The following is a 23,752-nucleotide window of genomic DNA, read 5'->3' on the forward strand; positions in this document are numbered from 1 at the left end:
TACCCGGTGAAGTGTTAACAGTAGGAAGGAGTGAACTAACCTCTGTGGCAAGCAGAGATGTACCAAGAGGAGTGACCCGGGTTGATAAAGTGAAGCCCAGGGATCCATTGCTAACTCAGCCTCGGGTAGGAAGACAGGGCGGCCCCCTCACCAGGAAAGAGGCTCATACCGCGGGCTTCCATACTGTGGTCAAGAGAAGATCCACAGGCAAAGACTACCCGCGCGTGAGTGAACCCAGTAGGACGTCTGGGATGCGGCCCGTACTAGTCACCTCGACAGGAGGACAATTCATGTTTTAGGAAAGTAGCCTTTTTATATATATATATATATACAGTTTTGCCAATGCTACACACCAAAACACAAGGAATAGTGTTTTTATAATTTGTTATAGGCTGTTTTTAAGAACATGTAAATGTGGCTCCTTTGGCCAACATCCCTGGTTTATGGATGGCGCTGGCTGCGCCAGGTTGGATCTGAATGCATATGGATGCCCGTTACATTTCTAAAATGTACGGCAAATTCCCTGTCGTGATGTCCGGCGCCTACTTTTCCCAAAGGGTAACTCTGAAATGGCATATTTGATTTTATCAAGATTTTAGAATATTCTCTTGAAAAATCTGTCACCAAAATCTGGACATGGCTGTTCATGTGGTGGTTAATGTATCACTGATCAAACGTCTTAAAATGTCAGTGGCAAAACTGCGGGAGCAAACGAGCTTGGGACAGGGATAGGATAGCCATAATTTTGATGGAAATATCAGCCTCAATTTAACTTTAAAGTTGTTTTTCTTTCTGAAGCCTAATCAGGGACATTTTCTGGGATGGCTATATCCGGGTACTGGCCACCAAAATCGGCGACGTCTGGTCACCCTAGAATTAACAGATTGAATGGTCTATTTAAGAAATAAGGTCCGAAGGGGTGTGGTATATGGCAAATTTACCACGGCTAAATTCTTCATATGCACGGCGCAACGCCGGAGTGCCTGGATACAGTTATTAGCTGTGGTATTAGCTGTGGTATATTGGCCATATACCACAACCCCCGAGGTGCCTTATTGCGATTATAAACTGGTTACCAACGTAATTAGAGCAGTAAAAATCGATGTTTTGTCATACCCGTGGTATATGTTCTGATATACCACTCCTGTCAGCCAATCAGTATTCAGGGCTCAAACCACCCAGTTTCTAATGATTGATAGAGCAGAGAATCAGGTTTTTGCAACCATGATTTATTATTCAATCAAACATCATTAATTAAACAGACATATCTGCAATAGGATACAGTAACTAATGATATCATGAACCTAATTAATTCCTCATCAATGGCTTTGATCAGGTCCTTCAAATAGAGTCAGAGCAGGAGTGAGGCGTGTGTTCTCTGTGTGGGGATGGTCTTTAGCTGTGTGATTCTCCTGGTGGGGAGGTCTCTCCTCACGGTCGGAGCAGTGGTTAGGACTCTCTCCTAAGGGAACGGTATGTACGGGTTACATATAGTACGCAATATGGGAAATACACTGCCCTTTGGGACGCAACCTTAAAGATGGCACCCAATTCCCTATAGAGCTCTGGTCTAAAGTAGGGGATAGGATGGCACCCTATTCCCTATAGAGCTCTGGTCTAAAGTAGGGGATAGGATGGCACCCTATTCCCTATAGAGCTCTGGTCTAAAGTAGGGGATATGATGGCACCCTATTCCCTATAGAGCTCTGGTCTAAAGTAGGGGATAGGATGGCACCCTATTCCCTATAGAGCTCTGGTCTAAAGTAGGGGATAGGATGGCACCCTATTCCCCATAGAGCTCTGGTCTAAAGTAGGGGATAGGATGGCACCCTATTCCCTATTGAGCTCTGGTCTAAAGTAGGGGATAGGATGGTACCCTATTCCCTATTGAGCTCTGGTCTAAAGTAGGGGATAGGATGGCACCCTATTCCCCATAGAGTTCTGGTCTAAAGTAGGGGATAGGATGGCACCCTATTCCCTATAGAGCTCTGGTCTAAAGTAGGGGATATGATGGCACCCTATTCCCTATAGAGCTCTGGTCTAAAGTAGGGGATAGGATGGCACCCTATTCCCTATAGAGCTCTGGTCTAAAGTAGGGGATAGGATGGCACCCTATTCCCCATAGAGCTCTGGTCTAAAGTAGGGGATAGGATGGCACCCTATTCCCTATTGAGCTCTGGTCTAAAGTAGGGGATAGGATGGTACCCTATTCCCCATAGAGCTCTGGTCTAAAGTAGGGGATAGGATGGCACCCTATTCCCCATAGAGCTCTGGTCTAAAGTAGGGGATAGGATGGCACCCTATTCCCTATTGAGCTCTGGTCTAAAGTAGGGGATAGGATGGTACCCTATTCCCTATTGAGCTCTGGTCTAAAGTAGGGGATAGGATGGCACCCTATTCCCCATAGAGTTCTGGTCTAAAGTAGGGGATAGGATGGCACCCTATTCCCTATAGAGCTCTGGTCTAAAGTAGGGGATATGATGGCACCCTATTCCCTATAGAGCTCTGGTCTAAAGTAGGGGATATGATGGCACCCTATTCCCTATAGAGCTCTGGTCTAAAGTAGGGGATAGGATGGCACCCTATTCCCCATAGAGCTCTGGTCTAAAGTAGGGGATAGGATGGCACCCTATTCCCCATTGAACTCTGGTCTAAAGTAGGGGATAGGATGGCACCCTATTCCCTATAGAGCTCTGGTCTAAAGTAGGGGATAGGATGGCACCCTATTCTCTATAGAGCTCTGGTCTAAAGTAGGGGATAGGATGGCACCCTATTCCCTATTGACCTCTGGTCTAAAGTAGGGGATAGGATGGCACCCTATTCCCTATTGAACTCTGGTCTAAAGTAGGGGATAGGATGGCACCCTATTCCCTATAGAACTCTGGTCTAAAGTAGGGGATAGGATGGCACCCTATTCCCTATAGAGCTCTGGTCTAAAGTAGGGGATAGGATGGCACCCTATTCCCCATAGAGCTCTGGTCTAAAGTAGGGGATAGGATGGCACCCTATTCCCTATAGAGCTCTGGTCTAAAGTAGGGGATAGGATGGCACCCTATTCCCTATAGAGCTCTGGTCTAAAGTAGGGGATAGGATGGCACCCTATTCCCCATAGAGCTCTGGTCTAAAGTAGGGGATAGGATGGCACCCTATTCCCTATAGAGCTCTGGTCTAAAGTAGGGGATAGGATGGCACCCTATTCCCCATAGAGCTCTGGTCTAAAGTAGGGGATAGGATGGCACCCTATTCCCCATAGAGCTCTGGTCTAAAGTAGGGGATAGGATGGCACCCTATTCCCTATAGAGCTCTGGTCTAAAGTGGTGGATAGGATGGCACCCTATTCCCTATAGAGCTCTGGTCTAAAGTAAGGGATAGGATGGCATCCTATTCCCCATAGAGCTCTGGTCTAAAGTAGGGGATAGGATGGCACCCTATTCCCCATAGAGCTCTGGTCTAAAGTAGGGGATAGGATGGCACCCTATTCCCTATAGAGCTCTGGTCTAAAGTAGGGGATAGGATGGCACCCTATTCCCTATAGAGCTCTGGTCTAAGGTAGGGGATAGGATGGCACCCTATTCCCTACAGAGCTCTGGTCTAAAGTAGGGGAAGAGATGGCACCCTATTCCCCATTGAGCTCTGGTCTAAAGTAGGGGATAGGATGGCACCCTATTCCCTATAGAGCTCTGGTCTAAAGTAGGGGATAGGATGGCACCCTATTCCCTATAGAGCTCTGGTCTAAAGTAGGGGATAGGATGGCACCCTATTCCCTATAGAGCTCTGGTCTAAAGTAGGGGATAGGATACCATTTGGGACACAGTGATAGTAAGTCCTCATTACTTCATGTTTCTTTAAGTTCAACAGCCTCCCTCCCTCCCTCTACTTACTAAGTTCAACAGCCTCCCTCCCTCTACTTACTAAGTTCAACAGCCTCCCTCCCTCCCTCCCTCCCTCCCTCCCTCCCTCCCTCCCTCCCTCCCTCCCTCTACTTACTAAGTTCAACAGCCTACCTCCCTCTACTTACTAAGTTCAACAGCCTCCCTCCCTCCCTCCCTCCCTCCCTCCCTCTACTTACTAAGTTCAACAGCCTACCTCCCTCTACTTACTAAGTTCAACAGCCTCCCTCCCTCCCTCCCTCCCTCCCTCCCTCTACTTACTAAGTTCAACAGCCTACCTCCCTCTACTTACTAAGTTCAACAGCCTCCCTCCCTCCCTCCCTCCCTCCCTCCCTCCCTCTACTTACTAAGTTCAACAGCCTACCTCCCTCTACTTACTAAGTTCAACAGCCTCCCTCCCTCCCTCCCTCCCTCCCTCCCTCTACTTACTAAGTTCAACAGCCTCCCTCCCTCCCTCTCCCTCTACTTACTAAGTTCAACAGCCTCCCTCCCTCCCTCTACTTACTAAGTTCAACAGCCTCCCTCCCTCTACTTACTAAGTTCAACAGCCTCCCTCCCTCTACTTACTAAGTTCAACCGCCTCCCTCCCTCCCTCCCTCCCTCCCTCCCTCCCTCCCTCCCTCCCTCCCTCTACTTACTAAGTTCAACAGCCTCCCTCCCTCCCTCCCTCTACTTACTAAGTTCAACCGCCTCCCAGTCCACTTCTTCTAATGGGGATCTGCTGACTTCCTCGTCCTCTTCTTCTTCTTTAACCGTCACCTCAACAGTTTGACTCAAGTCCTCCTCCTCCTCCACTACTTTAATGTTCATCCCCAGTGTCTGACTAAAGACCTCTCTGTCGTCAGGACACAGTGACCTGCGTTTGGATCTGGATTGGTCACCTGGATTCTAGAATGAAAACGGTGATCAATAATACAGGAAGTAATATATCCTCTGAAGATCAGGGTCTGTGTTAATAAAGCATCTCAGAAGAGGAGTGATGATCTAGGATCAGGTCCTCTTGTACATGTGATGTTGTTCAGATCAGATCCAATAGGAGTGTTGATCTAGGATCAGGTCCCCTTGTACATGTGATGTTGTTCAGATCCAATAGGAGTGCTGATCTAGGATCAGGTTCCCTTGTACATGTGATGTTGTTCAGATCCAATAGGAGTGCTGATCTAGGATCAGGTCCTCTTGTACATGTGATGTTGTTCAGATCAGATCCAATAGGAGTGCTGATCTAGGATCAGGTCCCCTTGTACATGTGATGTTGTTCAAATCCAATAGGAGTGCTGATCTAGGATCAGGTCCCCTTGTACATGTGATGTTGTTCAGATCAGATCCAATAGGAGTGCTGATCTAGGATCAGGTCCCCTTGTACATGTGATGTTGTTCAGATCCAATAGGAGTGCTGATCTAGGATCAGGTCCCCTTGTACATATGATGTTGTTCAGATCCAATAGGAGTGCTGATCTAGGATCAGGTCCCCTTGTACATGTGATGTTGTTCAGATCCAATAGGAGTGCTGATCTAGGAGCAGGTCCTCTTGTACATGTGATATTGTTCAGATCAGATCCAATAGGAGTGCTGATCTAGGATCAGGTCCTCTTGTACATGTGATGTTGTTCAGATCAGATCCAATAGGAGTGATGATCTAGGATCAGGTCCCCTTGTACATATGATGTTGTTCAGATCAGATTCAATAGGAGTGATGATCTAGGATCAGGTCCTCTTGTACAAGTGATGTTGTTCAGATCCAATAGGAGTGCTGATATAGGATCAGGTCCCCTTGTACATGTGATGTTGTTCAAATCCAATAGGAGTGCTGATCTAGGATCAGGTCCCCTTGTACATGTGATGTTGTTCAGATCCAATAGGAGTGCTGATCTAGGATCAGGTCCCCTTGTACATGTGATGTTGTTCAGATCCAATAGGAGTGCTGATCTAGGAGCAGGTCCCCTTGTACATGTGATGTTGTTCAGATCCAATAGGAGTGCTGATCTAGGATCAGGTCCCCTTGTACATGTGATGTTGTTCAGATCAGATCCAATAGGAGTGCTGATCTAGGATCAGGTCCCCTTGTACATGTGATGTTGTTCAGATCCAATAGGAGTGCTGATCTAGGATCAGGTCCCCTTGTACATGTGATGTTGTTCAGATCCAATAGGAGTGCTGATATAGGATCAGGTCCCCTTGTACATGTGATGTTGTTCAGATCCAATAGGAGTGCTGATCTAGGATCAGGTCCTCTTGTACATGTGATGTTGTTCAGATCCAATAGGAGTGATGATCTAGGATCAGGTCCCCTCCTGTCCATTCTTTATAATCTAAAAGCCCAAACTGATCCTAGATCAGCACTCCTACTCTGAGATGCTTGAAACATTTGGCCCCTAAAATAGATAAAATTAGTTTACAGTAAAATGTGAAAAGGTCATTTTCTCCCACCTTGTTGATGTGTGACGTAGGGGGACTTCCTCCTTCACTACCAGAAGAGCCATGGACAGGACTCTCACCTGTAGAGATAGGTTGGTATTATGGGTTATAATGAGACTACCAGGACTCTCTCCTGTAGAGATAGGTTGGTATTATGGGTTATAATGAGACTACCAGGACTCTCTCCTGTAGAGATAGGTTGGTATTATGGGTTATAATGAGACTACCAGGACTCTCTCCTGTAGAGATAGGTTGGTATTATGGGTTATAATGAGACTACCAGGACTCTCTCCTGTAGAGATAGGTTGGTATTATGGGTTATAATGAGACAGGACTCTCTCCTGTAGAGATAGGTTGGTATTATGGGTTATAATGAGACTACCAGGACTCTCTCCTGTAGAGATAGGTTGGTATTATGGGTTATAATGAGACTACCAGGACTCTCTCCTGTAGAGATAGGTTGGTATTATGGGTTATAATGAGACTACCAGGACTCTCTCCTGTAGAGATAGGTTGGTATTATGGGTTATAATGAGACTACCAGGACTCTCTCCTGTAGAGATAGGTTGGTATTATGGGTTATAATGAGACTACCAGGACTCTCTCCTGTAGAGATAGGTTGGTATTATGGGTTATAATGAGACTACCAGGACTCTCTCCTGTAGAGATAGGTTGGTATTATGGGTTATAATGAGACTACCAGGACTCTCTCCTGTAGAGATAGGTTGGTATTATGGGTTATAATGAGACTACCAGGACTCTCTCCTGTAGAGATAGGTTGGTATTATGGGTTATAATGAGACTACCAGGACTCTCACCTGTAGAGATAGGTTGGTATTATGGGTTATAATGAGACTACCAGGACTCTCTCCTGTAGAGATAGGTTGGTATTATGGGTTATAATGAGACTACCAGGACTCTCTCCTGTAGAGATAGGTTGGTATTATGGGTTATAATGAGACTACCAGGACTCTCTCCTGTAGAGATAGGTTGGTATTATGGGTTATAATGAGACTACCAGGACTCTCTCCTGTAGAGATAGGTTGGTATTATGGGTTATAATGAGACTACCAGGACTCTCACCTGTAGAGATAGGTTGGTATTATGGGTTATAATGAGACTACCAGGACTCTCTCCTGTAGAGATAGGTTGGTATTATGGGTTATAATGAGACTACCAGGACTCTCTCCTGTAGAGATAGGTTGGTATTATGGGTTATAATGAGACAGGACTCTCTCCTGTAGAGATAGGTTGGTATTATGGGTTATAATGAGACTACCAGGACTCTCTCCTGTAGTGATAGGTTGGTATTATGGGTTATAATGAGACTACCAGGACTCTCTCCTGTAGAGATAGGTTGGTATTATGGGTTATAATGAGACTACCAGGACTCTCACCTGTAGAGATAGGTTGGTATTATGGGTTATAATGAGACTACCAGGACTCTCTCCTGTAGAGATAGGTTGGTATTATGGGTTATAATGAGACTACCAGGACTCTCACCTGTAGAGATAGGTTGGTATTATGGGTTATAATGAGACTACCAGGACTCTCTCCTGTAGAGATAGGTTGGTATTATGGGTTATAATGAGACTACCAGGACTCTCTCCTGTAGAGATAGGTTGGTATTATGGGTTATAATGAGACTACCAGGACCCTCTCCTGTAGAGATAGGTTGGTATTATGGGTTATAATGAGACTACCAGGACTCTCTCCTGTAGAGATAGGTTGGTATTATGGGTTATAATGAGACTACCAGGACTCTCTCCTGTAGAGATAGGTTGGTATTATGGGTTATAATGAGACTACCAGGACTCTCTCCTGTAGAGATAGGTTGGTATTATGGGTTATAATGAGACTACCAGGACTCTCTCCTGTAGAGATAGGTTGGTATTATGGGTTATAATGAGACTACCAGGACTCTCTCCTGTAGAGATAGGTTGGTATTATGGGTTATAATGAGACTACCAGGACTCTCACCTGTAGAGATAGGTTGGTATTATGGGTTATAATGAGACAGGACTCTCACCTGTAGAGATAGGTTGGTATTATGGGTTATAATGAGACTACCAGGACTCTCTCCTGTAGAGATAGGTTGGTATTATGGGTTATAATGAGACTACCAGGACTCTCACCTGTAGAGATAGGTTGGTATTATGGGTTATAATGAGACTACCAGGACTCTCTCCTGTAGAGATAGGTTGGTATTATGGGTTATAATGAGACTACCAGGACTCTCTCCTGTAGAGATAGGTTGGTATTATGGGTTATAATGAGACAGGACTCTCTCCTGTAGAGATAGGTTGGTATTATGGGTTATAATGAGACTACCAGGACTCTCTCCTGTAGAGATAGGTTGGTATTATGGGTTATAATGAGACTACCAGGACTCTCTCCTGTAGAGATAGGTTGGTATTATGGGTTATAATGAGACTACCAGGACTCTCTCCTGTAGAGATAGGTTGGTATTATGGGTTATAATGAGACTACCAGGACTCTCTCCTGTAGAGATAGGTTGGTATTATGGGTTATAATGAGACTACCAGGACTCTCTCCTGTAGAGATAGGTTGGTATTATGGGTTATAATGAGACTACCAGGACTCTCTCCTGTAGAGATAGGTTGGTATTATGGGTTATAATGAGACTACCAGGACTCTCTCCTGTAGAGATAGGTTGGTATTATGGGTTATAATGAGACTACCAGGACTCTCTCCTGTAGAGATAGGTTGGTATTATGGGTTATAATGAGACTACCAGGACTCTCACCTGTAGAGATAGGTTGGTATTATGGGTTATAATGAGACTACCAGGACTCTCTCCTGTAGAGATAGGTTGGTATTATGGGTTATAATGAGACTACCAGGACTCTCTCCTGTAGAGATAGGTTGGTATTATGGGTTATAATGAGACTACCAGGACTCTCTCCTGTAGAGATAGGTTGGTATTATGGGTTATAATGAGACTACCAGGACTCTCTCCTGTAGAGATAGGTTGGTATTATGGGTTATAATGAGACTACCAGGACTCTCACCTGTAGAGATAGGTTGGTATTATGGGTTATAATGAGACTACCAGGACTCTCTCCTGTAGAGATAGGTTGGTATTATGGGTTATAATGAGACTACCAGGACTCTCTCCTGTAGAGATAGGTTGGTATTATGGGTTATAATGAGACAGGACTCTCTCCTGTAGAGATAGGTTGGTATTATGGGTTATAATGAGACTACCAGGACTCTCTCCTGTAGTGATAGGTTGGTATTATGGGTTATAATGAGACTACCAGGACTCTCTCCTGTAGAGATAGGTTGGTATTATGGGTTATAATGAGACTACCAGGACTCTCACCTGTAGAGATAGGTTGGTATTATGGGTTATAATGAGACTACCAGGACTCTCTCCTGTAGAGATAGGTTGGTATTATGGGTTATAATGAGACTACCAGGACTCTCACCTGTAGAGATAGGTTGGTATTATGGGTTATAATGAGACTACCAGGACTCTCTCCTGTAGAGATAGGTTGGTATTATGGGTTATAATGAGACTACCAGGACTCTCTCCTGTAGAGATAGGTTGGTATTATGGGTTATAATGAGACTACCAGGACCCTCTCCTGTAGAGATAGGTTGGTATTATGGGTTATAATGAGACTACCAGGACTCTCTCCTGTAGAGATAGGTTGGTATTATGGGTTATAATGAGACTACCAGGACTCTCTCCTGTAGAGATAGGTTGGTATTATGGGTTATAATGAGACTACCAGGACTCTCTCCTGTAGAGATAGGTTGGTATTATGGGTTATAATGAGACTACCAGGACTCTCTCCTGTAGAGATAGGTTGGTATTATGGGTTATAATGAGACTACCAGGACTCTCTCCTGTAGAGATAGGTTGGTATTATGGGTTATAATGAGACTACCAGGACTCTCACCTGTAGAGATAGGTTGGTATTATGGGTTATAATGAGACAGGACTCTCACCTGTAGAGATAGGTTGGTATTATGGGTTATAATGAGACTACCAGGACTCTCTCCTGTAGAGATAGGTTGGTATTATGGGTTATAATGAGACTACCAGGACTCTCACCTGTAGAGATAGGTTGGTATTATGGGTTATAATGAGACAGGACTCTCACCTGTAGAGATAGGTTGGTATTATGGGTTATAATGAGACTACCAGGACTCTCTCCTGTAGAGATAGGTTGGTATTATGGGTTATAATGAGACTACCAGGACTCTCTCCTGTAGAGATAGGTTGGTATTATGGGTTATAATGAGACTACCAGGACTCTCTCCTGTAGAGATAGGTTGGTATTATGGGTTATAATGAGACTACCAGGACTCTCTCCTGTAGAGATAGGTTGGTATTATGGGTTATAATGAGACTCCCAGGACTCTCTCCTGTAGTGATAGGTTGGTATTATGGGTTATAATGAGACTACCAGGACTCTCTCCTGTAGAGATAGGTTGGTATTATGGGTTATAATGAGACTACCAGGACTCTCTCCTGTAGAGATAGGTTGGTATTATGGGTTATAATGAGACTACCAGGACTCTCTCCTGTAGAGATAGGTTGGTATTATGGGTTATAATGAGACTACCAGGACTCTCTCCTGTAGAGATAGGTTGGTATTATGGGTTATAATGAGACTACCAGGACTCTCTCCTGTAGAGATAGGTTGGTATTATGGGTTATAATGAGACTACCAGGACTCTCTCCTGTAGAGATAGGTTGGTATTATGGGTTATAATGAGACTACCAGGACTCTCTCCTGTAGAGATAGGTTGGTATTATGGGTTATAATGAGACTACCAGGACTCTCTCCTGTAGAGATAGGTTGGTATTATGGGTTATAATGAGACTACCAGGACTCTCTCCTGTTTATCTTTTGATGGAAGGATGGATGGTCAAAAGTAGTGCACTACATATATACAATAGGGTGCCATTAGGGATGTATATTAGGGTAAAGTAGTGCACTATGTAGGGAATAGGGAGCCATTAGTGATGTATCTTAGGGTAAAGTAGTGCACTACGTAGGGAATAGGGAGCCATTAGGGATGTATCTTAGGGTAAAGTAGTGCACTACATAGGGAATAGGGAGCCATTAGGGATGTATCTTAGGGTAAAGTAGTGCACTACATAGGGAATAAGGTGTCATTAGGGACGAATAACCTGCCTCCACTTACTAAGATGAGAAGGGTCCCAGCCGACGTCCTCTCCATCAGAATTGATCAGACCACCAACTTCCTCCTCCCCGTCTTCCTGTCCCCCGTTGTGACCGAGGTCCTCCCCCATGTGTGTCTGTAGGTGTTTTCTCAGAGCCTGCTCTGTAGGGAGGTCCTGTCCACACACTGGGCAGCGTTGAGACCCTGGGGAAATGGTTTGTGAATGTTAGCAACAGTGTTCTGTTTTGTGTCGGTAGTGAAGTGGCCGACAGTCTGAGAAGGTAGTGAAGTGGCCGACAGTCTGAGAAGGCAGTGAAGTGGCCGACAGTCTGAGAAGGCAGTGAAGTGGCCGACAGTCTGAGAAGGCAGTGGAGTGGCCGACAGTCTGAGAAGGCAGTGGAGTGGCCGACAGTCTGAAAAGGCAGTGGAGTGGCCGACAGTCTGAGAAGGCAGTGGAGTGGCCGACAGTCTGAAAAGGCAGTGGAGTGGCCGACAGTCTGAGAAGGCAGTGAAGTGGCCGACAGTCTGAGAAGGCAGTGAAGAGGCTGACAGTCTGAGAAGGCAGTGAAATGGCCGACAGTCTGAGAAGGCAGTGAAGTGGCCGACAGTCTGAGAAGGCAGTGAAGTGGCCGACAGCCTGAGAAGGCAGTGAAGTGGCAGACAGTCTGAGAAGGCAGTGAAGTGGCCGACAGCCTGAGAAGGCAGTGAAGTGGCCGACAGTCTGAGAAGGCAGTGAAGTGGCCGACAGTCTGAGAAGGCAGTGAAGTGGCCGACAGTCTGAGAAGGCAGTGAAGTGTCCGACAGTCTGAGAAGGCAGTGAAGTGGCCGACAGTCTGAGAAGGCAGTGAAGTGGCCGACAGTCTGAGAAGGCAGTGAAGTGGCCGACAGTCTGAGAAGGCAGTGAAGTGGCCGACAGTCTGAGAAGGCAGTGAAGTGGCCGACAGTCTGAGAAGGCAGTGAAGTGGCCGACAGTCTGAGAAGGCAGTGAAGTGTCTGACAGTCTGAGAAGGCAGTGAAGTGTCTGACAGTCTGAGAAGGCAGTGAAATGGCAGACAGTCTGAGGAGGCAGTGAAGTGGCCGACAGTCTGAGAAGGCAGAGAAGTGGCCGACAGTCTGAGAAGGCAGTGAAGCGGCCGACAGTCTGAGAAGGCAGTGAAGCGGCCGACAGTCTGAGAAGGCAGTGAAGCGGCCGACAGTCTGAGAAGGCAGTGAAGTGGCCGACAGTCTGAGAAGGCAGTGAAGTGTCTGACAGTCTGAGAAGGCAGTGAAATGGCAGACAGTCTGAGAAGGCAGTGAAGAGGCTGACAGTCTGAGAAGGCAGTGAAGAGGCTGACAGTCTGAGAAGGCAGTGAAGTGTCTGACAGTCTGAGAAGGCAGTGAAGAGGCTGACAGTCTGAGAAGGCAGTGAAATGGCTGACAGTCTGAGAAGGAGGTGAAGAGGCTGACAGTCTGAGAAGGCAGTGAAATGGCAGACAGTCTGAGAAGGCAGTGAAGTGGCTGACAGTCTGAGAAGGCAGTGAAGTGGCTGACAGTCTGAGAAGGCAGTGAAGTGGCTGACAGTCTGAGAAGGCAGTGAAGTGGCTGACAGTCTGAGGTAAACATAAGTATCTGTTTCCTGTCTAAACTGCCACTACAAATAATACACGTTGCTATGTAGGCTTTCTATTACACGTAGTAACATTAGCATTTGCAGTTTGAATACATAGAAAAACTTGCTATTTGCAGCTTCATTCCGTAACATTCTGGAATGTTCATTCAAATCGTTCCAACTGAAGTTGTTACTGTGGCAACATGTTCGGCTGTAAAGGAAGTGTTGTTGAACTCGCCTCCTGTCTGGTTCTCTCTTGCGTGGGTCCGGAGGTGGTACTTCAGAGTGGCAGGCTGGGCGAACCTCCTCCCACACAGGGCACAGAAGTACGGCTTCTCCCCTGTATGCACCATCTGGTGTCTCTTCAGGACGTCTGCCTGGCTGAACCGTCTCCCACAGTCAGGGCAGGAGTACGGCTTCTCCCCTGATGGATGGATGGACAGATGGGTGGACAGATGGATGGACAGATGGACGGGTGGGAAAGACAGACAGACAGTGTCACTCCACAATAATGAGCCATTTACTTTATGTCCGTATTATTATGTTTTATTATTTCTTATTGTTGTTGAAAAGGAACCTGCAAGTAAGCATTTCATTGGACGTTGTATACCACGTGAATCCCATACATATGACAATGCTGTAATGTATGCTGTCAATTGCTGCATAAAGTTTCAAGTTTTATTAAAGAACCACATTGTGGATAACTCAAGAGTTTGAGACGATCCTTCGATCGTTAAATCAACCTCACCTGTATGCACTCTCACGTGGACTTTCAGGTGCCCGTTGTCACGGAAACCCTTCCCGCACTCGGGGCAGACGCAGGGTTTCTCTCCCGTGTGAGACCTAAATCAAATCATTCTTTATTCAAAGTGCATTTAAACTTGAAACAGACTTTACAGTAAAACAACAAGGAGATCAAATGAAAACAAGAATGAAATAAATGACCTCTGGTGCATCTTCAGGCTGTCCTTCTGGGTGAAACTGGCGCCACACTCCAGGCACTGGTAAGGCTTCTCCCCGGTGTGAATCCGCTGGTGTTTCTTCAAGTTTCCGATCTGAGCAAAGCCCTTGCCACACACAGAACAGGAGTAGGGCCTCTCTCCCGTGTGTGTTCGCTGGTGCACTTTCAAAAATTCATTTTGGGTGTAACTCTTGCCGCAGACGGAGCAAGAATAAGGTCTCTCCCCCGTGTGTGTCCGTAGATGAACTCTAAGACTTCCCTTCTGGGTGAAGCTCTTCCCACACACAGAGCAGGAGTGAGGCTTCTCTCCGGAGTGTATCCTCTCATGTTCTCGGAGGCCTCCTGAGTGGGCGAACCTCTTGCCACAATCAGGACAGGGGTAAGGCTTCTCCCCTGTGTGTACTCTCTGGTGTCTCACCTTATGGAACACAATGGAAATAAGTAATTGACTTGTTTTGTGTTATCCCGTCACGTTTTAAGTACTGTGTGTATATGTCATTTTTTTAAACTGGGAAATAAAAATCATCAAACTCACCAGGTCACATGGGCGGGAAAACTCTTTCCCACAGTCCAGACAACAGTGTGAAAAGGTTTTGGTTGGTTCTGTTTGGTTCTGTTGATCAGGTTCTCCTGATGCAGGGGGGCTGTGGGACGGGCTGGGCTGGTTGTTAACATCATCCTAAAAGAGGATGAAGGGCAGAAGGCAGCCGTGACTAGTTCTGGAGAGGGGAACATTTGTGTTGTTGTGGTAGATGAAACGAGTGTTGTTGTTGTGGTAGACTATACGAGTGTTGTTGTTGTGGTAGACTATACGAGTGTTGTTGTTGTGGTAGACTATACGAGTGTTGTTGTTGTGGTAGACTATACGAGTGTGTTGTTGTGGTAGACTATATGAGTGTTTTGTTGTGGTAGACTATACGAGTGTTTTGTTGTGGTAGACTATACGAGTGTGTTGTTGTGGTAGACTATACGAGTGTGTTGTTGTGGTAGACTATACGAGTGTGTTGTTGTGGTAGACTATACGAGTGTGTTGTTGTGGTAGACTATACGAGTGTGTTGTTGTGGTAGACTATACGAGTGTGTTGTTGTGGTAGACTATACGAGTGTGTTGTTGTGGTAGGCTATACGAGTGTTGTTGTTGTGGTAGACTATACGAGTGTTGTTGTTGTGGTAGACTATACGAGTGTGTTGTTGTGGTAGACTATACGAGTGTGTTGTTGTGGTAGACTATACGAGTGTTGTTGTTGTGGTAGACTATACGAGTGTGTTGTTGTGGTAGACTATACGAGTGTGTTGTTGTGGTAGACTATACGAGTGTGTTGTTGTGGTAGACTATACGAGTGTGTTGTTGTGGTAGACTATACGAGTGTGTTGTTGTGGTAGACTATACGAGTGTGTTGTTGTGGTAGACTATATGAGTGTTTTGTTGTGGTAGACTATACGAGTGTTTTGTGGTAGACTATATGAGTGTTTTGTTGTGGTAGACTATACGAGTGTGTTGTTGTGGTAGACTATACGAGTGTTGTTGTTGTGGTAGACTATACGAGTGTGTTGTTGTGGTAGACTATACGAGTGTGTTGTTGTGGTAGGCTATACGAGTGTTGTTGTTGTGGTAGACTATACGAGTGTGTTGTTGTGGTAGACTATACGAGTGTGTTGTTGTGGTAGACTATACGAGTGTGTTGTTGTGGTAGACTATACGAGTGTGTTGTTGTGGTAGACTATACGAGTGTGTTGTTGTGGTAGACTATATGAGTGTTGTTGTGGTAGACTATATGAGTGTGTTGTGGTAGACTATATGAGTGTTGTTGTGGTAGACTATATGAGTGTTGTTGTGGTAGACTATATGAGTGTGTTGTGGTAGACTATATGAGTGTGTTGTTGTGGTAGACTATATGAGTGTTTTGTTGTGGTAGACTATATGAGTGTTTTGTGGTAGACTATACGAGTGTTTTGTTGTGGTAGACTATACGAGTGTTTTGTTGTGGTAGACTATATGAGCGTGTTGTTGTGGTAGACTATATGAGCGTGTTGTTGTGGTAGACTATACGAGTGTGTTGTTGTGGTAGACTATATGAGTGTTGTTGTGGTAGACTATACGAGTGTGTTGTTGTGGTAGACTATATGAGTGTTGTTGTGGTAAACTATATGAGTGTTTTGTTGTGGTAGACTATACGAGTGTTTTGTGGTAGACTATATGAGTGTTTTGTTGTGGTAGACTATATGAGTGTTTTGTTGTGGTAGACTATACGAGTGTGTTGTTGTGGTAGACTATACGAGTGTTGTTGTTGTGGTAGACTATACGAGTGTGTTGTTGTGGTAGACTATACGAGTGTTGTTGTGGTAGACTATATGAGTGTTGTTGTGGTAGACTATACGAGTGTGTTGTTGTGGTAGACTATATGAGTGTTGTTGTGGTAGACTATACGAGTGTGTTGTTGTGGTAGACTATACGAGTGTGTTGTTGTGGTAGACTATACGAGTGTGTTGTTGTGGTAGACTATATGAGTGTTGTTGTGGTAGACTATATGAGTGTGTTGTGGTAGACTATATGAGTGTTGTTGTGGTAGACTATATGAGTGTTGTTGTGGTAGACTATATGAGTGTTGTTGTGGTAGACTATATGAGTGTGTTGTGGTAGACTATATGAGTGTGTTGTTGTGGTAGACTATATGAGTGTTGTTGTGGTAGACTATATGAGTGTTTTGTTGTGGTAGACTATATGAGTGTTTTGTGGTAGACTATACGAGTGTTTTGTTGTGGTAGACTATATGAGTGTTTTGTTGTGGTAGACTATACGAGTGTGTTGTTGTGGTAGACTATACGAGTGTTTTGTTGTGGTAGACTATACGAGTGTGTTGTTGTGGTAGACTATATGAGTGTTTTGTTGTGGTAGACTATATGAGCGTGTTGTTGTGGTAGACTATACGAGTGTGTTGTTGTGGTAGACTATATGAGTGTTGTTGTGGTAGACTATACGAGTGTGTTGTTGTGGTAGACTATACGAGTGTTTTGTGGTAGACTATATGAGTGTTTTGTTGTGGTAGACTATATGAGTGTTTTGTTGTGGTAGACTATACGAGTGTGTTGTTGTGGTAGACTATACGAGTGTTGTTGTTGTGGTAGACTATACGAGTGTGTTGTTGTAGACTATACGAGTGTGTTGTTGTGGTAGACTATACGAGTGTTGTTGTGGTAGACTATATGAGTGTTTTGTTGTGGTAGACTATATGAGTGTTTTGTGGTAGACTATATGAGTGTTTTGTTGTGGTAGACTATATGAGTGTTGTTGTGGTAGACTATATGAGTGTGTTGTTGTGGTAGACTATACGAGTGTTGTTGTTGTGGTAGACTATACGAGTGTGTTGTTGTGGTAGACTATACGAGTGTGTTGTTGTGGTAGACTATACGAGTGTGTTGTTGTGGTAGACTATACGAGTGTGTTGTTGTGGTAGACTATACGAGTGTGTTGTTGTGGTAGACTATACGAGTGTGTTGTTGTGGTAGACTATACGAGTGTGTTGTTGTGGTAGACTATACGAGTGTGTTGTTGTGGTAGACTATACGAGTGTGTTGTTGTGGTAGACTATATGAGTGTTTTGTTGTGGTAGACTATACGAGTGTTTTGTGGTAGACTATACGAGTGTTTTGTTGTGGTAGACTATACGAGTGTGTTGTTGTGGTAGACTATACGAGTGTTGTTGTTGTGGTAGACTATACGAGTGTGTTGTTGTGGTAGACTATACGAGTGTGTTGTTGTGGTAGGCTATACGAGTGTTGTTGTTGTGGTAGACTATACGAGTGTGTTGTTGTGGTAGACTATACGAGTGTGTTGTTGTGGTAGACTATACGAGTGTGTTGTTGTGGTAGACTATACGAGTGTGTTGTTGTGGTAGACTATACGAGTGTGTTGTTGTGGTAGACTATATGAGTGTTGTTGTGGTAGACTATATGAGTGTGTTGTGGTAGACTATATGAGTGTTGTTGTGGTAGACTATATGAGTGTTGTTGTGGTAGACTATATGAGTGTGTTGTGGTAGACTATATGAGTGTGTTGTTGTGGTAGACTATATGAGTGTTTTGTTGTGGTAGACTATATGAGTGTTTTGTGGTAGACTATACGAGTGTTTTGTTGTGGTAGACTATACGAGTGTTTTGTTGTGGTAGACTATATGAGCGTGTTGTTGTGGTAGACTATATGAGCGTGTTGTTGTGGTAGACTATACGAGTGTGTTGTTGTGGTAGACTATATGAGTGTTGTTGTGGTAGACTATACGAGTGTGTTGTTGTGGTAGACTATATGAGTGTTGTTGTGGTAAACTATATGAGTGTTTTGTTGTGGTAGACTATACGAGTGTTTTGTGGTAGACTATATGAGTGTTTTGTTGTGGTAGACTATATGAGTGTTTTGTTGTGGTAGACTATACGAGTGTGTTGTTGTGGTAGACTATACGAGTGTTGTTGTTGTGGTAGACTATACGAGTGTGTTGTTGTGGTAGACTATACGAGTGTTGTTGTGGTAGACTATATGAGTGTTGTTGTGGTAGACTATACGAGTGTGTTGTTGTGGTAGACTATATGAGTGTTGTTGTGGTAGACTATACGAGTGTGTTGTTGTGGTAGACTATACGAGTGTGTTGTTGTGGTAGACTATACGAGTGTGTTGTTGTGGTAGACTATATGAGTGTTGTTGTGGTAGACTATATGAGTGTGTTGTGGTAGACTATATGAGTGTTGTTGTGGTAGACTATATGAGTGTTGTTGTGGTAGACTATATGAGTGTTGTTGTGGTAGACTATATGAGTGTGTTGTGGTAGACTATATGAGTGTGTTGTTGTGGTAGACTATATGAGTGTTGTTGTGGTAGACTATATGAGTGTTTTGTTGTGGTAGACTATATGAGTGTTTTGTGGTAGACTATACGAGTGTTTTGTTGTGGTAGACTATATGAGTGTTTTGTTGTGGTAGACTATACGAGTGTGTTGTTGTGGTAGACTATACGAGTGTTTTGTTGTGGTAGACTATACGAGTGTGTTGTTGTGGTAGACTATATGAGTGTTTTGTTGTGGTAGACTATATGAGCGTGTTGTTGTGGTAGACTATACGAGTGTGTTGTTGTGGTAGACTATATGAGTGTTGTTGTGGTAGACTATACGAGTGTGTTGTTGTGGTAGACTATACGAGTGTTTTGTGGTAGACTATATGAGTGTTTTGTTGTGGTAGACTATATGAGTGTTTTGTTGTGGTAGACTATACGAGTGTGTTGTTGTGGTAGACTATACGAGTGTTGTTGTTGTGGTAGACTATACGAGTGTGTTGTTGTGGTAGACTATACGAGTGTTGTTGTTGTGGTAGACTATACGAGTGTGTTGTTGTGGTAGACTATACGAGTGTGTTGTTGTGGTAGACTATATGAGTGTTGTTGTGGTAGACTATACAAGTGTTGTTGTTGTGGTAGACTATACGAGTGTGTTGTTGTGGTAGACTATACGAGTGTTGTTGTGGTAGACTATATGAGTGTTTTGTTGTGGTAGACTATATGAGTGTTTTGTGGTAGACTATATGAGTGTTTTGTTGTGGTAGACTATATGAGTGTTGTTGTGGTAGACTATATGAGTGTGTTGTTGTGGTAGACTATACGAGTGTGTTGTGGTAGACTATATGAGTGTGTTGTTGTGGTAGACTATACGAGTGTTTTATTGTGGTAGGCTATATGAGTGTTTTGTTGTGGAAGACTATATGAGTGTTTTGTTGTGGTAGACTATATGAGTGTGTTGTTGTGGTAGACTATACGAGTGTTTTATTGTGGTAGACTATATGAGTGTTTTGTTGTGGAAGACTATATGAGTGTTGTTGTGGTAGGCTATATGGGTGTTTTGTTGTGGTAGACTATATGAGTGTTGTTGTGGTAGACTATATGAGTGTTTTGTTGTGGTAGACTATACGAGTGTTTTATTGTGGTAGGCTATACGAGTGTTGTTGTGGTAGACTATACGAGTGTGTTGTTGTGGTAGGCTATATGAGTGTTTTGTTGTGGTAGACTATATGACTGTTTTGTGGTAGACTATATGAGTGTTGTTGTGGTAGACTATATGGGTGTTTTGTTGTGGTAGACTATATGAGTGTTTTGTTGTGGTAGACTATATGAGTGTTTTGTTGTGGTAGACTATACGAGTGTGTTGTTGTGGTAGACTATACGAGTGTGTTGTTGTGGTAGACTATATGACTGTTTTGTGGTAGACTATATGGGTGTTTTGTGGTAGACTATATGAGTGTTGTTGTGGTAGACTATATGGGTGTTTTGTTGTGGTAGACTATATGAGTGTGTTGTTGTGGTAGACTATATGGGTGTTTTGTTGTGGTAGACTATATGAGTGTGTTGTTGTGGTAGACTATACGAGTGTGTTGTTGTGGTAGACTATATGACTGTTTTGTGGTAAACTATATGAGTGTTGTTGTGGTAGACTATATGAGTGTGTTGTGGTAGACTATATGAGTGTGTTGTTGTGGTAGACTATATGAGTGTTGTTGTGGTAGACTATATGAGTGTTTTGTTGTGGTAGACTATATGAGTGTTTTGTGGTAGACTATATGAGTGTTTTGTGGTAGACTATACGAGTGTGTTGTTGTGGTAGACTATACGAGTGTTTTGTTGTGGTAGACTATATGAGTGTTTTGTTGTGGTAGACTATACGAGTGTGTTGTTGTGGTAGACTATACGAGTGTTTTGTTGTGGTAGACTATACGAGTGTGTTGTTGTGGTAGACTATATGAGTGTTTTGTTGTGGTAGACTATATGAGCGTGTTGTTGTGGTAGACTATACGAGTGTGTTGTTGTGGTAGACTAAATGAGTGTTGTTGTGGTAGACTATACGAGTGTGTTGTTGTGGTAGACTATATGAGTGTTGTTGTGGTAGACTATATGAGTGTTTTGTTGTGGTAGACTATATGAGTGTGTTGTTGTGGTAGACTATACGAGTGTGTTGTTGTGGTAGACTATATGACTGTTTTGTGGTAGACTATATGGGTGTTTTGTGGTAGACTATATGAATGTTGTTGTGGTAGACTATATGGGTGTTTTGTTGTGGTAGACTATATGAGTGTTTTGTTGTGGTAGACTATACGAGTGTGTTGTTGTGGTAGGCTATATGAGTGTTTTGTTGTGGTAGACTATATGACTGTTTTGTGGTAGACTATATGAGTGTTGTTGTGGTAGACTATATGAGTGTTTTGTTGTGGTAGACTATATGACTGTTTTGTGGTAGACTATATGAGTGTTGTTGTGGTAGACTATACAAGTGTTTTATTGTGGTAGGCTATATGACTGTTTTGTGGTAGACTATATGAGTGTTTTATTGTGGTAGACTATATGACTGTTTTGTGGTAGACTATACGAGTGTTGTTGTGGTAGACTATACGAGTGTGTTGTTGTGGTAGGCTATACGAGTGTTGTTGTGGTAGACTATACGAGTGTGTTGTTGTGGTAGACTATACGAGTGTGTTGTTGTGGTAGACTATACGAGTGTGTTGTTGTGGTAGACTATACGAGTGTTGTTGTTGTGGTAGACTATACGAGTGTGTTGTTGTGGTAGACTATACGAGTGTGTTGTTGTGGTAGGCTATACGAGTGTTGTTGTGGTAGGCTATACGAGTGTGTTGTTGTGGTAGACTATACGAGTGTGTTGTTGTGGTAGGCTATACGAGTGTTGTTGTGGTAGACTATATGAGTGTTGTTGTGGTAGACTATATGAGTGTGTTGTTGTGGTAGGCTATACGAGTGTTGTTGTGGTAGACTATATGAGTGTTGTTGTGGTAGACTATACGAGTGTGTTGTTATGGTAGACCATACAAGTGTTGTTGTGGTAGACTATACGAGTGTGTTGTTGTGGTAGGCTATACGAGTGTTGTTGTGGTAGACTATGAGTGTTGTTGTGGTAGACTATACGAGTGTGTTGTTATGGTAGACCATACAAGTGTTGTTGTGGTAGACTATACGAGTGTTTTGTTGTGGTAGACTATATGAGTGTGTTGTTGTGGTAGACTATACGAGTGTTGTTGTGGTATACTATACGAGTGTTGTTGTGGTAGACTATATGAGTGTTGTTGTGGTAGACTATATGAGTGTTGTTGTGGTAGACTATATGTGTGTCCAATACTTTGATCAGGGAATCAGGGCCTGTATTTCACAAAGCATCTAACAGTAAAAATGCTGACCTCAGACCCTCCCTGTCCAGGTAATCCTAAGGCAAAACTGATCCTAGATCAGTGTGTTTGTGTTAGTGCTTGGTAGGAACAAAAGACTGCACCCACCGCTCTGCAGATAAGACTGGACCTGCCTCAGAAGACCCACCCAGTGGCATGGTGTCACTACAGACTGACTGAGCAGCAGCAGTAAACTAACCGCCAGCTTGATACTTTGTAACATGGACAACTACAATCAAATCAGTTTTCAGATGACTGAGCATAAACGGACCTGGCATAACCGGTCTGTGCTATTACTCCAACTCTGTCACGCATCGTCTTGCAATTACAGCAATGGAGTTTTTCACAACCCGATTTGGGACAAAGCTTGCCCATTCATGTGAGGCATTCGAGTCCGAAGGGCCAGGACAATGTTAGTAGATTTGGCTGGCTAGCTAACGGACATTCGTCCCTCCCGTGTCTTACCTCGTCCATTGTGGGTCGGTCAGAACCGGGAGGAGTGAATTCTGCTGATTGTTGTTCTTTTACGTTCACTTCAGCTCGAGGACACTCACGTCAGTTGAACAATTTACTGGTCGTGAAACGATTTGAAACCTAACCAGCCATCTAAACGAAGGCAGTACATGCAGAAATCCTATATGTTGCCATTTTAACAGTAACTAGCTAGCTAGACTGTTTAGAAGAGAGGTAAATAAGCCGACTGTCTGCGTTACTGCATCACCGTACTTCCGGGTATGATTCTTCTGCATGACTAAACTACCTGGTGCAATAGCGCCACCTTGTGTACAGGAGTGAGAAGGCAGGCAATACAAGGCGCTTACAACCTGCAGGAATCTTGTTCTATTATATATATATATATTTTATTTATTTAAACTTTATTTAACTAGGCAAGTCAGTTAAGAAGAAATTCTTATTTACAATGACGGCCTACCCCGGGCCAATTGTGCTCTGCCCTATGGGACTCCCAATCACGGCCAGATGTGATACAGCCTGGATTCGAACCAGGGACTGTAGTGATGCCTCTTGCACTGAGATGCAGTGCCTTAGACCGCTGCGCCACTCGGTCCTCAAACCAACGTTAAAGGTGCATGCAGCCACCTACTGTGCTGCTGGAGGGTCAATCACAGTTTACAACATTTCTAAATCCTCCTACCTCAGTGCTTCTGAGAAGATTTTTTTTTTCCCTACTAACTTCTAATAGACCCTCCCCCATCCCCCAAAATCCCTTCCAACCTCAATGACCCTACACTTCCATTTTCCCTCTGTTCAACATACGTAAGACAATATAACAACACATGCTCCACCGTTTCATCGACAGTACACTCCAGACACACACCATTCACATGCTTGCCAACCAGATGTAATGACGAGGCCGGGGGGGAGCTTTACTTGCCTCATCACACTCTAGAGACTCCTTGTGGCGGGCTGGGTGCCTGTAGGCTGACTTTGGTCATCAGTTGAACGATGTTTCCTCTGACACTTTGGTGCAGCTGGCTTCCTGGTTAAGCGAGCGGGTGTTAAGAAGCGCAGCTT

At 43.9% G+C, this 23,752-nt stretch overlaps 1 protein-coding gene across 1 annotated transcript; it reads right to left on the reverse strand.

Moving 5' to 3' along the window:
* Window positions 1–1,218: 1,218 nt before the first annotated feature.
* LOC139546275 (zinc finger protein ZFP2-like) lies at window positions 1,219–22,957 on the reverse strand. Its single transcript, XM_071354446.1, has 9 exons — window positions 22,685–22,957; window positions 14,553–14,696; window positions 14,002–14,435; window positions 13,805–13,899; window positions 13,295–13,480; window positions 11,490–11,672; window positions 6,318–6,385; window positions 4,568–4,778; window positions 1,219–1,462 (listed from the first exon to the last, which is right to left on the reverse strand). Exons 1-9 carry the CDS (start codon window positions 22,691–22,693, stop codon window positions 1,320–1,322), a joined length of 1,473 nt encoding a protein of 490 aa, XP_071210547.1. The 5' UTR covers window positions 22,694–22,957; the 3' UTR covers window positions 1,219–1,319.
* Between the last annotated feature and the right edge of the window lie 795 nt (window positions 22,958–23,752).

The sequence above is a fragment of the Salvelinus alpinus genome, chromosome 2 (genome assembly GCF_045679555.1).
Source record: "Salvelinus alpinus chromosome 2, SLU_Salpinus.1, whole genome shotgun sequence".
In the NCBI taxonomy this organism is placed as follows: domain Eukaryota; kingdom Metazoa; phylum Chordata; class Actinopteri; order Salmoniformes; family Salmonidae; genus Salvelinus; species Salvelinus alpinus.